General features: G+C 44.3%; 1 protein-coding gene across 1 annotated transcript; it reads right to left on the bottom strand.

Annotated features, from left to right (window-relative positions):
• Window positions 1-2,250: 2,250 nt before the first annotated feature.
• On the bottom strand, window positions 2,251-13,214 carry SEC22C (SEC22 homolog C, vesicle trafficking protein; the record flags this gene model as incomplete). Its single annotated transcript, XM_079538571.1, has 6 exons — window positions 2,251-2,451; window positions 3,748-3,813; window positions 4,389-4,507; window positions 9,146-9,328; window positions 10,797-10,960; window positions 13,033-13,214. 6 exons carry the CDS (start codon window positions 13,212-13,214, stop codon window positions 2,251-2,253), a joined length of 915 nt encoding a protein of 304 aa, XP_079394697.1.
• Window positions 13,215-14,463: the final 1,249 nt, after the last annotated feature.

Raw genomic sequence — 14,463 nt, 5'->3', positions numbered from 1 at the left:
TAGGCTGATAGCCAGTCCATGCCCTAGGCAACCAAAAACGTGTCAGATCCACTATCTTCCTTAGACTCACAGCACAGCTGGGGTTAGAAGCAACTTTAAAGGCCATCCAGTTCCAATGCCCTCCCATGGGTGCAGCTGCCCCCAGCAGACTGGGTTAGCAAAGCATTCATTCCTAGGGAGAGATTTTTTTTTTACATGCCTTTAAACTTTCTGGGGACAATGTGGAGAAAGGGAGGTCAGGAGTTGGGCTGGTTGGTTTTTTGTTGGTTTGCTTTATAATTACTTGAGTTAGTTGTAATCCAGCTGCATTTCTTAGTTCCCCGCAGCCTCCAATCACACTGAAAAAGCACCTCACCAACCTCACCAAGTAAAACTGGGACTGACCATGGAAACCTAAAGCTTGGTAGCTCTAAAACCTGCACATCCGTGGGGACCCCCAGGTGCCAAAAGCACAGTGGCTCAATGCTGGCTTCATCTTCCATTCAGCTCCAGTTTTCTGCCAGAGCATACAACAGAAAACCAATGTTAACCCACCCCTTACAGCACACGGCCTTAGCAGTGCTCCTAACTGGCTGGCTGAAATCTTCCTCCATCATTTCTACTACATACTTCCAAGCACTTTAAAGCACTCACTATTTATTGTGACAGTAATTGGTTAGCATGGAATGGAAAAGAAATGCTTCTGTGCTACCATGCTGTCTCAGAAACCATTCAGGTTATAATGGGCTGCAGGTTGAAGTCAGAAGCATCAAAGAAGTGCTTCCAAGGTGCTACACAATTCTGGTCTAGCAATCCACTGACACCAGCAACGCTGGCATGATGAGATTCCAGGGAAATTCACAGATGTGCAAGAAACTTATTCTTTCTTGTGTTCCTGCAAACTCAGGAAGACATCTCTGCATGGTGTTAATCTCCCTGCAACCACCAGAGGTAGAGACTGTGAGAGAAAAAAAAGGTATCTTTGGTGGAAATGGAAATGGGGTCACCAGGAAATAGGCTTGTAAGGAAAAACAACAATAATAAAAAAGAAAAGCAATGCCCATAGTTGGACAATAACACGCTTACAGTTCCCTGTATCTTTCCAGTTTGAGTCTTCAATCCTTCAGGGACAGCAGCATCAAAATGCTATGCTTTGTTCGTGTATGTTATGCTTTGTTATGTTCATTTATGTGCCAAACTGCATCACATTCTGTGATCCTGATCACATACAGGAACACCCAGTGCAGCAGAGGTGAAGAAACTCAGCTCCTAAGTAGTAGAGCTAAGTAGCATCCAAACTTCCATGCTCATAAATTCATCTTAGTGTAAGAACTCAACACCAAAAACTAAAGGTGTTTCAGATTAAAAAAAGAGAACCTGCTCTTGCTCTCCATTACTGGAGATGGCTTTCAATTCAACAGCTGTACTTTGCTCTAAAGGTGAAGGTCTGTCATAAGGAGGCTTGGAAGGTTTGTTATCTGTACAGACCAAGCAAACATGGGATTGCCCTTACAGTGACAGTGACCTTAACCAAGGAAATAAAGGCCACCTGAGCTGAAAGGTCACTTGTGTTCGCTTGGTTCACTTTATGCTGCCCTAAGCATATTTGGGATTAAACAATAAGTACACAGTTAATGACAGTGTGCTGCTCAGCCAGGAGATATTTATAGCCTCTAGAGTTTTCGAAGAAGCCAGTCTTGTCCTCTCCTTCAAAACCCAGGAAAAACATACCCTGAATCTCATCCTAACGCTTTCTCCCATTGATAACTCACCTAACTATGGCAAACCACTCCTTTCCTTACATTTACCAAGAATCTTAACGCTTAGTAAATTCTACAGACAAAAATATTACCCACCACTTTACCTTCACTTCACTACAATGCTTTTAATATTTTTAGAAGCATTGGCAGGCCAAGACATTGGGCTGCCAAACTGTCACAAAGCCAGCAAGACAGATGGCAAAATGCTGTCTGGATGGTGGTAGTCAAGGAGTAAGAGCCTGTTTATGGTAAGGAGAACCTCGACCCATTGATGACACCTGACAAAATCTACCATGCACCATTAGCACACATTATGTGGAACACAGCTGAATTCTTCACTGTGTGAATGAACTACAGGAGTATCCTGTCATAATTCCACGTTGCTTTGGAACATCCTCCTTGCAGTAACCATTGTCACAAGTATTTAAAAATACTTCAAACTATTTTTGGCCATTTTAATTCCAAAAAAAAAAATAATTTTAAAAAGAGCGTTGCGAACCCAAAGTCTTTTTCATACTCCACAGTCAGGCTGTTTCTCCATAAGTTGCCTTGTCAGTATCTGGTAGGAGGAAAGAGATGCCACTCCTATGTGAAAGGCTATTTGCCAGAGATTCCGTAATCCATACAAGTAAATATTGCATGAACAAACAGAGCAGAAGAGTACAAATGTCTTCACCTTCCTCATGGAGCTGTAGAACAGGTACAAATAACACTGCAACAGAAACACAGGAAGAGTGTTAGCATTCAAGGACGTACATAGAGACAAGAGGCATAGCTGGAGGCACCCACTATTGCACTGATCACTAAGCAGCTCAGGGCTTCCTTTCAGCTCCCATGCTGGAAGTTCCTCCCACAAAAGCAGGGCAGCAGCCCCAGCCCACAGCTCTGGCTGAGCCTGTCAGCACAATCCCTCCTACCTACCTCAACTTGGAACTAAAGGAGTCTGAAGTTAGAGCCAGCTTGCAAAACCCACCGAGGATTTTTGGAAGCCAAAGGCTTAGAAGCAGGAAATGAGCAAAACTTGATCTGTTGCTGCTGTATTTGCTCTTGGGATAAGTGAAGGGCTTCATCCTCTAAGCTGACTTGGTAGCAAGACCATCATTTCTGTCAACGTGCGGCTCAAAAAGCGTTCAGGGCTTTTTTTTTTTCCTTTTTTAATTCAAAAATCAGGTAGAACCCACTTGCTAATTATGGACAAAGAGCAACAAGCCTTACAGGAGAAAACTAAAAATCTCACCCACTGCTGGCAGACAAATTAGTGACTTTAAACTCAGACAGCAACAGATCAGGCTTTCACACTTGTGGTCACAGCTTCCAACTGTGCCAAGGACACAAGTAAAGATCATGAAGTAGAAAGCACTTCACATTTCAGCTCCATTTATGCACGAGTATTTTGTGAAGATGACCTCTGCAGACAGGGAGAGAGTGAACTTGTTTATTTTTAAGCTTCTTTAGCTTCAGATTTAACAGGAGAAATGGAGGACAGAGCATCCCTTTGTAAAGACTGATCTGCATCTACTTTCAGATCCAGAATATTACCTCCATTTTGAAGCTCTGCCATAAACAGAGGTGTAAGAAGGCTGAAAGACACTCAACTGCCTATCTATTATGATCCAACAAATAGCAATTAAAAATAACTTTTAGTGTAAATGACATTTTCAGTGTGCTTGGCCTTTCGAGGCGGTTAGGTTACAAAAGTCTTTCAGCCCTGTCTGCCACTGTCAGAAAGGCATCATGAAATCCCTTTGGGAAACAAGCCACCTTTGGGTGTGCACTTGTCACACTCAGCTCAGTTACAGCACAGAAACACTGCAAAAGCTTGCAACTGCAATTTCCAAGGCTCATACATAAGGCACTCTTAATTGTAGCTGTGCCACTTCACTGGAATACCTTTGTGGAATCAACTAGATGAGATGCTAGAAACCAAGCTGTGCCTCTGCTTAGCTGGAAACCATTTTGCATTGTAAACTGTAATGTCAAAAATGAGAAAGCAGCTTGTTTAACATACCTGAAAAACACAGGCTAGAAAAGGTAGAAAAAATGCTACCACATTTCCAATTCCTTCATAGTCCTCCTGTTTGGATAAAGAAGCAACAAACAAGGAATCACATCAGCTACAGTTGTTAGCAAGCACTACTTCATATTTTAGAATATTATCGTTCATGAAGCAGCTCTCAGCCTAGTTTAACTTGATTGACTGCAGCAGTACCAAACAGCAACAAGATCAATAGGGTTGAACAAGGCACTAAAAGCTGAGGCTTATGTGATAACACCTGCTAAGTTAAACTCTGCATCTCTACCTTCAGGACACTTCTTTTGGTCTTTTTTTAAAGCTGTTTGCAGTTTCACATTTGTGTAATAAAAATTGCAAAGAAGTATCTAGAACAAAACAAAGAAGGAAAACAATCATCACAAACCCAGTTCTGAAAGACTAAAATACTCCTCCAAATTTCAGTCTCAGCAGAAAGGAATAAAGCACAGCATGCTGGACAGACAACAACATACTTGAGTTCCAGCAGGAGAGGAGAAACAAAACACTTCCTATGGAGAGATGTATGTTCTGCTACAAAGCAGAACAGCCGCCCTTAACCTGGTTACCCCAGTAACTCTCCTTCTTCATCTCATCGACAGCTTTCAAGTCAGTTTTACCTGAAAGGAATGCTCTGCTAGGTGAACTCCTCGGATGAGATTCAGAGCTGCACACATGATGTTCAGAACAAGTGACAGAATGCCCAGGGGGGTCACACGCTCCATTCTGTAGGCAGGAGCTAAAAAAAAAAATAAAAAAAGAGCACATCAAAAGAGAATGAAATGAGAGACAGTGAAAGTCAGCAGCACTGCTTTGAATCTGTTAACAGAAAGCAGCTCAAATGAGCTTTCATGGATGTTTAAAACCTTCCATGCTTGCTCCAGAGAAGACCAATAATGAACAGGAACAACTTCTCTGTCGCACTGCCCTGCTCAGTTTTGGACACCTAGAAATCAGTGTCAGCTCTGGAATTCTTCTAGAACGAATTGAGCAACAGAATTTGCTCCTGAGCCATTTGGCACTGATTTCTTTTGTGCTACATATATGTATTTTTGAACTGTTTATTACAGCACATTAACATACTGACTGCTCTTCTCTGGACAGTAGTTAAGTTAGAGAGATTTCTGATGTCTATAATAGCAGGAGAGCATTTCATCCCCTCCCCAACCAGCATTCACATTCTTCTTCCCACTGACAGCACGATGCTTCAGTCCAGTATCCTGATGGATCCAGTTTCTCTATGGAATCATACAATGCCTTGTATGGAAGGGACCTCAAGGATCACAAAGCTCCAACCCCCCACCAATGCAGGGCCACCAACCTCCCCATTTCACAGCAGCCCAGGCTGCCCAGGGCCCCATCCAACCTGGCCTCCAACACCTCCAGGCATGGACGGGGCATCACAGCCTCTCTGGGCAGCTGTTCCAGCCCCTCACCGCTCTCACAGCACAAAACTTCCCCCTGACATCCAACCTCCAGCTGCCCTCCCTCAGCTCCAAACCATTTCCCCTTGTCCTGCTGCCATCTCCCCTTTCCAAGAGCTGACTCCCCTCCTGTCTGTAGGCTCCCTTTAGGTACTGCAGGCTGCCATGAGGTCACCCCACAGCCTTCTCTTCTCCAAGCTAGGCAAGCCCAGCTCCCTCAGCCTCTCCTCACAGGGGAGGTGCTCCAGCACTCTGATCATCTTCGTGGCCTCCCCTGGACCCTCTCCAACAGCTCCCTGTCTTTCTTGCACTGGGGGCCCAGACCTGGATGCAATATGGAATTTGGTGCCCTAATCGAGCACCTGCCTGAAAGTAACATGCAACTGCTGAAGCCCAGGACTCAGATGCTCTGCTGCTACAACAGTTCCTGTGGCAGTTCTCCAGACAATACTGCCTCTGCTCCTGGCAGTGCCAGTCCACAGGGCAGGCTGACAGAACACAGCCAAAAAGGGGTTAGGAACCAGACTGGATGCAGCAGATTTTGGCTTCTGCTGCTTATTTTACACTGCACTGCATTTCCTTTCTTTCCCTCTCTCCCAACTGGCCTACATTCCAGAAGCAGCCATCTAGCTCTCTCTCCCTTCTCACCTCCTCCTCTACTATTATGTTCTCTAACACCCATGCACCCAATACTATTTATTCAGGATGACCTAATTGCTTCATACCTAATTTAGGTCAAAGCAATTACTATTGATTTGCACTTAACTGTGGAACGTGGCACTTCTAATTAAGGGCTGTGTTAGACCAAAAACTCACCTATTTCCCAACCTAGCTATCCTTGCCAGTCCAACATTAGCTTACACCCACGTCTTGCTATGTTCTGTCTCTGCATCACCACAACAACACTTTAAGCATAACAAGGGCAATCTGCACCTCAAGTATCAAATCCAGACGCTCTCCTGCACCAACATCCACGAGATAAAGGACAGAATGAAGGAGCCTTCAAGAAGCCTCCCCTGTCTCAGGATCTTCTGCCTTCTATCCAGAAGCAGGCAGCTCCTGACTACTGTAGATAAACTACATCACAAAGCAGAGATCGATTCCGGCTCTGCTTCAGTGGCAGATGAAATACTTCAACTGCTGAAGCACTGCCCTGCTGCAAGGCTTACAGAAAACACTTCTGTCTTCTCCTTTAAGGGAGATTTTGATTGATGGATTGTAAAAATCTCAGTGCCAAATTAACACAAGGATACAAATGATCTCTTATAAATGCCTACAAAATTAATTTGTGCGACACACATTCATACCTCCATAATTTTATCCCCAAAACTGCTACAGAAGAAAATGTATTAATCTGGCTTGCAATATGTCACATTATTTAGTATTACTGTGTATTACAGTCACACACATTTTCATCTAAATAAATGATGCAAGAAATCCAATCATTTAAAGGCAATTTTGCTGTTTTGCTATGCAGTGAAATGTGAAGTCCAAGCAAAACAGAAGCTGTACCAGCATGTTTTGTTCTTACACTGACTGCAGCACTGTTTCCTCTCACTTTCCACACATTAGATAATGTTGCAGCTATGAATTTATCTCGTGGAAATCTCCAGATAAAAGACTACTGTATCTCTTCCCTGAGCTGCTAAGATTTGCTTTAGAGGCAGATTGCATCTTCCATCAAGCACAAGTGCCATTCTTTGTACAGGATCTTGCAGATACACATGTCAAGAGTTCTCAGACCTCAGAGAAGAGCAGTGCAACGTATTGCTTCTACAGGCTGCAGACAAGAAGATGCAACACGATACACAAGTTACATTTTTGCTCAGCAGGATAGAAAGAAGTGCCATCACAGATTAGAGATGCCAGTCTGTGCAAACTGATCTTTAAATTGCTGTGGGGCTTTAAGCCCTTCTGAGGTTTAATCCACAAACGTAAACTGCACAAAATGAGTGAAATGGGTTCTGCCAGGGCAAGGTTCCTACAATTCAGGATGCAGATTTTATCATGTTTTCACCAAAAAACTTACATTTCACATTGCTTTTATAGCCACACCCCCTGTCTGCAAAGTGGGATGAGTTACACTTACACAGAGACACAGGTTAGACTGCTGCAACAAAAGCTGAGGCCCTGCAGATATTTGTTGACCAACGATACAAGGTTAAATCTTTCCAGAAGGAAGCAGGCTGGGTTTAATTAACAAAGGAATGAACAAAACAAAGGGAAAATGACAAAAAAAAAACGCCCTTTGTATTCTGTCTATACAGTGACAAAGACAAAACTGCCCTGACTCTTCAGACTCCTTTCAGGCTAAGATGAAGAAAAGCCAGAGGATGTGATCGTACAGCTGAAAGGCAGGCAGGAGCTACAGCCAATGTTCTCATCAGTCTGGGATTCATCTTCAGTATAGAATGTTTAATACTGCTCTCCTTTACAACCAGGACACTTTGGTGTAGGCTCAATAAGTCCCTTGTCTAGCAGAACCTGAATATAAATAACACTAATAAGGAAATAGACACCATGCACACAGCTAAACTTAGAGCTGCTAAGTGGGATTCAGCACTGAGAGGAGAGAAAGAAATAAACCAGGAAAGCTGACTGCAGCTGATGGAAACAGATGATCACCAACACGAGCCTTAAAATAAGGATAGAACAATTTGAGCATTCGGGTTAGGCCACAGAGAAAAAGCCAGCAAGACAGGGCAGATGGAAAACAAAAGAAAACAATTAATATGGAGGAACTGAGAACAAATTTCTGCTCTGTGGACACAGATCAGCCAGCATGTGTTTACTGGCACTGACGCTGTTCACAGTGGTGCAAATAATTTCTAAGCCCTGCCACATCATGAATTTATTTCACCTCCAAGCACGGTTTGGAGGCACACCCACAAGTCTGACTCCTAAAGCAAATGTTTTAATTTGTTTTTAATTCCTCCTGGTCACAGATCCATGACAAATGCCTGCATCAAATCAGATTCCAGTTCATCCATCGGAAACATGAAGACTGGGCAATTGTAATTTAATGTTATTAGCATTTTATAAGCCAAGAATAACAACAAAAAAGAGGAAATAAAAGCTCATGGTACCCTAGCTGTATTCAACCATAACACTAATGGGATTAGGATCATTTTATTTTGCAGAGGAAATAAGCAGGACTTTGATCACAGAACTGAACCACAAACAAGACGACGCTAACTTCATAATCACGAGACAGAGGGCAGCACTTTCAAAAGCAGGAAAAATGTCAGCATCTTTTACAGAAAATTCCCTGCTTCATGTAGACGTGCAGCTCACCTTTCACAACTTCAGTCAGATGCACTAGATTTTAAAGAGTAAAAGCATTGGAGAACAAGATGGACAGTCTGAGAATGAGCATTTCACCCTCAGCTCAAACACATTCTCCTAAATCTTCTCCTTCATAGAATCACAGAGTGGCCTAGGTTGAAAAGGACCACAGTGCTCATCTAGTTTTAACCCCCCTGCTATGTGCAGGGTCACCAACCGCCAGACCAGGCTGCCCAGAGCTTGGGCTTCCTTGGGGCTGAAGTCACCTAATGAGATGGTAATTACTATCTTCTAACTGAATTTGCACTGACCAATGGAAGAGAGGAGCTTCTTTAACCAAATACAATTCAGCAATTAACTGCTTTAAAAGCAGGATGCTTGAACACACAAAATGCCCGACTCAATTATAAGCACTCGCCCACAAGGAAAAGTTTATTGAAGGCTGGGAAAAAAATAAAAGCACTACCCCGAGCACATACCTGCCCCAAAGGCCATGAGCTCTTCCCCATGATACAAAAGCAGGCTTTTCTCCCACGTTTCATACACATTATATCTATTTCCCAGTGCAAATGAGCAACTGCTGCTGCATGCTTTCATGCACGCTTTGCTGCCACTTGCAGGGTGAGGTTCAGCAAGTCTACTGTCACCTGTGCACAGCAGTAACTTACCAACCTCCACATGCACTCCTGTGTGCCCACCATTAGCCATCCCATTCATCAGCTCTGCATCCTCCAGCTTCAGCTGAACAGGGGGCTGCAACCTCAGCTCCTCCTCCACCTTCTCCCAGCTGACCTTCGTTGCAGAGCCACTCATGTAATTAAAGCGGTGTTTTACTTTCTGAATGGCATCATCTGAAACATAAAAACACGCGTGGATTTAGCTCTGCGCAACTGGAGTCAGTTCTTCATCGTGGCCTGGGTTGCAAAGGAGCACAGTGCTCATCCAGTTCCAACCCCCTGCTGTGTGCAGGTCACCAACCAGCAGCCCAGGCTGCCCAGAGCCACATCCAGCCTGGCCTTGAATGCCTGCAGGGATGGGGCATCCACAGCCTCCTTGGGCAACCTGTGCCAGTGCCTCACCACCGTCTGGGGGAAAAACTTCCCCCTCATATCCAACTTAAACCTCCCTGTCTCAGCTTACAACCATTCCCCCTTGTCCTATCACTACCCAGCCTCACAAAGAGTTATCATCAAATCATGACATTCTGTCCTTTGAGGATTTGTTTTTCATTCTGTACTCCTACAAGTCCTGAATGAAGCAACTGGACATCACAACTTAAAGAGGCAACACAGACAAAACATATGATGGCTGTATAATGTGCTCTCATTACGGATTTCTCAATTTTTCTAAGCACAGTGATACCACGGAAATCCAGGTAGAACTGTGTGAACCCACTGCACTGCTGTATCCTCTCCCAGAATAGTTTATTGCTGCAAAGGAATGTGTTTTAAAAAGGCATGAGGTTCAGTAGAACATCTGTTACTTAGCAAGAAAACCATTTATATCAGGGTAAAAAAGAAACACTAGGCATGATTATAATAGAATCACAGAATGACCTGGGTTGGAAGGGACCTCAAGGATCACGAAGCTCCAACCCCACACCAATGCAGGGCCACCAACCTCCCCATTTCACAGCAGCCCAGGCTGCCCAGGGCCCCATCCAACCTGGCCTCCAACACCTCCAGGCATGGACGGGGCATCACAGCCTCTCTGGGCAGCTGTTCCAGCCCCTCACCGCTCTCACAGCACACAACTTCCCCCTGACATCCAACCTCCATCTGCCCTCCCTCAACTTCAACCCATTTCCCCTTGTCCTGCTGTCATCTCCCTTTTCCAAGAGTTGATTCCCCTCCTGTTTGTAGGCTCTTCAGGTACTGCAGGCTGCCATGAGGTCACCCCACAGCTTCTCTTCTCCAGGCTGCACAAGCCCATTACAAAGCACTACATGAATCTAAGTCATGCCAGAAGTGAATGTGTCCCTAACAATCTATTTTGTCTTCCTCTTTCCTTGTACCCATCTGTCTTCACCCATCAGATTCCTTGTGACTACATTATGAAGTGTGTGAGATGTGGATTTCTTGTTCTTCTGTGCTTACTTATTAAGCAGCACCACATTCTGCTCATCTATTACCAGGGAAGAACAATCATCTAATAGTTCAGCACACTTATAAAGTCTCCCCCTCCTCCTACACATGCATGCCAAGGCACACACACACACACACAGACTCATTCTTATGACCAAGCTTTGGCCAGGAGACATTATTTAACATTATTAAAGTATCAGACAATAAATTCTTAGTAGAGAACAAAGCTACAAACCAAATTCAAGAAAAGCATACGGTCTGGAAGCTAAACTGATGCTTGTTGTGTCATAGGAAGCAGCAAATTCCCATTGAAGCTCTTCCAGGAAGCAAAATGCCATGATGGTCGAATAACTGCTGGAACAGATGGCCATGCAGGCAATCTCCCCAGAAGACAGGAAACTGAAATATTAAAATAAAAAGGATTATCAACATAGAAAGGCAGAAGGGTCATTCAGAACGTGAGAAGTCAGCTGTGCTTTCTATCAAAACAAAATGTACAGACTGCAGTGAGTGAGGGAGCAGAGTGTGAGGGATGCATTGGTTTGGACAGTGCTGGGACAGTCCAGAAAACACCATGGGGAAGAAGATTTAGAAAGAAAGCACAGTAGCTTTCCACAAACAGAAACAAGGAAGCTTGCTCACCAGGGGCAAGCAGGTGGATTCCTCTTGCCCCCTGAATGCAGTGACTTCATATTAAGAGGTATTCGGTTCACTTGCATAAAACCAAGAATGCTATTAATGCTAAGTGATCTATAACAAAGCAAGATGATCTCCTGTAAGAAAAATAAAAATCCTCATCCAGAATTGACCAGAATACAAACAGGAGGGAAATCAACTCTTGGAAAGGGTTGATAACTGCAGGACAAGGGGAAATGGCTTGAAACTGAGGAAGACTGAGGTTGGATGTCAGGGGAAGTTGTGTGCTGTGAGAGCAGTGAGGTGCTGGAACAGCTGCCCAGAGAGGCTGTGATGCCCCGTCCATCCCTGGAGGTGTTGGAGGCCAGGTTGGATGGGGCCCTGGGCAGCCTGGGCTGCTGTGAAATGGGGAGGTTGGTGGCCCTGCATGCAGCAGGGGGTTGGAGTTTCATGATCCTTGAGGCCCCTTCCCAAGGCATTCTGTGATATTGTGAATAGAAGTTTATGTATCCAAGTTTCCACTTACAGATGCCCCTGAACCTACTAGGACACTGAACTGGCATTTCATGTGAGCAAGGCACAGCTGTGTAATTAAGGACATGTAATTAATTACTCCCATCTAGACTTTATAAAACGTGGGAGTCAGGGTACCTTGTTCAGGTGTCAGCACTCAGGGCAGCCAGCTAAACTTCCACAATCCCCAAAATAATCATAGAATGGCCTGGGTTGCAAAGAAGCACAATATGCTCATCCAGTTCCAACCCCCTGCTGTGTGCAGGTCACCAACCAGCAGCCCAGGCTGCCCAGAGCCACATCCAGCCTGGCCTTGAATGCCTGCAGGGATGGGGCATCCACAGCCTCCTTGGGCAACCTGTGCCAGTGCCTCACCACCCTCTGGGGGAAAAACTTCCTCCTCATATCCAACTTAAACCTCCCCTGTCTCACTTTAAAACCATTCCCCCTTGTCCTATCACTATCCACCCATATACACAGTCATTTCCCCTCCTGTTTCATCACAGTCTTGTATATCAGCAGAACACATTACTACTGAAGAGCATCAACACAACCTGAAGGAAAAGGAATTAAAAAGAATCTCTGATTTCCTAATTCACTCGGCTCAAGCTCATGTATCTGGTTTCCCCAGTAACTCCCTCTGAAAGAGACACAGTTCTAGCTGAGGATCACTGTAAGTTTTCCTGCAATCACAAACTAAAACTCATTTTTAAAACTAAACTGAATAGGAAACAAAATTTCTCTGAATAGAACCTTGATTTCTTGAAATAAAGACTAGCAGATCCTTCTCTGACAGAAGCAGGCTGAGATTTCTCATTTCTCCATACAGCTCCAGGCCATTGTAGGCAGATCTGTGCAAGTCAGGATAAGAACTGGAGGAACCCATGGATTTCCAGGTCAAGCAGATCACATCGTAGCAGATCATCTACTGAAAAGGCATCAGGAAGATCTGACTGTCTGCAAAGAATGGGGTTTGGGCTCAGTTTCAGACAAAGCTAGTTAATTCCTAGGCACCAAGACTCAGAAGTCCAATCCACTGCAGTTGCCAATAGTGACAAGTATCACCCATCAAGCAGAATGGGTTTGCTACAAAAAATGACAACCAAACTAAGCAACTCTTAACATATGCTTACAAAACTGAGTAGGAGCTGCACGGCTCTGGCACTGTGAAATTCAGTTTCCAAATACAGCCAGGAGGTTACAACCCAGACACACACCATAGGGTTTCAGAGAACACACCTCATCCTTAAAGTTCAACTAATCTCCAGCACAACCATCTTAAACTGAAGTCACAAAACAAGGCAGCTGAGGTAGGGACTCACTGGATGCTCAGCTCACGTCCTTTCGCTGTGCCTCGACTTGGATAGCGTGCCAGAACTGAGGATAATGCCTTCAATTTCTTTCTGCATTCCAAAAAGTCCTGGTTGAAATGAAAGTCCGTGGAGGCTGAGAGGGGAAGACCGTCTCTCACCCGCACCACACAGGCAAAGAAGATCATGGACATTCTCCACTGGAGCACTCATGAGGACAACCTGAAAACAAATCATGATTTAGGTTAAAGATACAGCAGCGGATGCCTCCTCAGATCTTTACAGACACATCTCAAAGAGCTATTTACCATTGCTCCCAACAAATCCTCTTTCAACAGCTCTGCTGCTGAAAGGCAATCAAAGTATTCCCAAAGGTCAGAGCTGCGGCCATCTGTTGCCTCTCAAACAGGAGAGGTGGGGATTAAATAGTGAAAATGTTCATGTTCTCCCTCCTACTTCACCTAAAGCATCAGAAATGCTGAGTTCTTTGTATTCACACAAACCAGCTCACTCCTAAGGACACTGCAGCTTCATTAGTCGTGTTAGTGCTGCAGCAAGGCCTGACTTTCCAGTGCAACACATTTGTAAAAATGGCTACAGCCTCTTTTTAGAGAAGCAATTACAGCTAAATATGGAACAAACGTTGCCCTCTCTTGGCTTCTTTTTCAGGTCACGATCTCCCACCGTAAGCTATTACTGGAAATTACCTGGTACATTCAGATCACACAGGAGATCTGTCCTTTACACACGCCATGAGCACTCAGCACAAGATGCTGGAAGACCAACAGGGCAGCTCCCATCGCCTCTGAAAGACAATCACAGGCAGAATTTAAGATAACCCACTAATCAGCCCTCATATATGCAAAACCTGCTGTGCAGTGGGTGAACACATCCTCGAAAGCAGTTTGCCTTAAGGAAAACAAAGCTCATTTTCTTCACCAACACATCCTAGATGCATTCAGAGACACCCCCTACCATGAAACGACAAGCAAAGTACTTTCGATACCACAACCACTGATTTCAAGTTACCCCAGCTTGCTGCAAAGCACCTCTAAATCTGCAGACATCAAGAGATTACCACAAACAACATGAGAAATAAAGAAAGGCCTTCGCTCTGCTTCAGGCAAACTAAATAAATAAAGCATTAGATGGAAAAAAAAAAACAAAACAAAACAGAAATATCACTGCAAAGTCAAATTTTTGTTAGGGGGAATGACAGCTTTAAGCAGCCTGTATCAAAAAATCCTTTCCAATGCTCCAAGTGTCTTTACAAGGCACCTCTCCAGTGGTTTTGCTGTCTCAGGAGGTAAGAGAGCAAAGCATGTTCCCTACAGCCATTCATAACCCCTTGCCTGCAGTGCTCCTATCATCTCCTAAGAGCTGAGCTCTCTTTTCCACCACTCATCTTAGTTGTAAAATCAAACTAAGCTTGCCAACTTCACT

Source organism: Tetrao urogallus, assembly GCF_951394365.1.
Source record: "Tetrao urogallus genome assembly, chromosome: 7".
In the NCBI taxonomy this organism is placed as follows: Eukaryota; Metazoa; Chordata; class Aves; order Galliformes; family Phasianidae; genus Tetrao; species Tetrao urogallus.
This window is presented reverse-complemented; position numbering and strand designations above follow the sequence as displayed.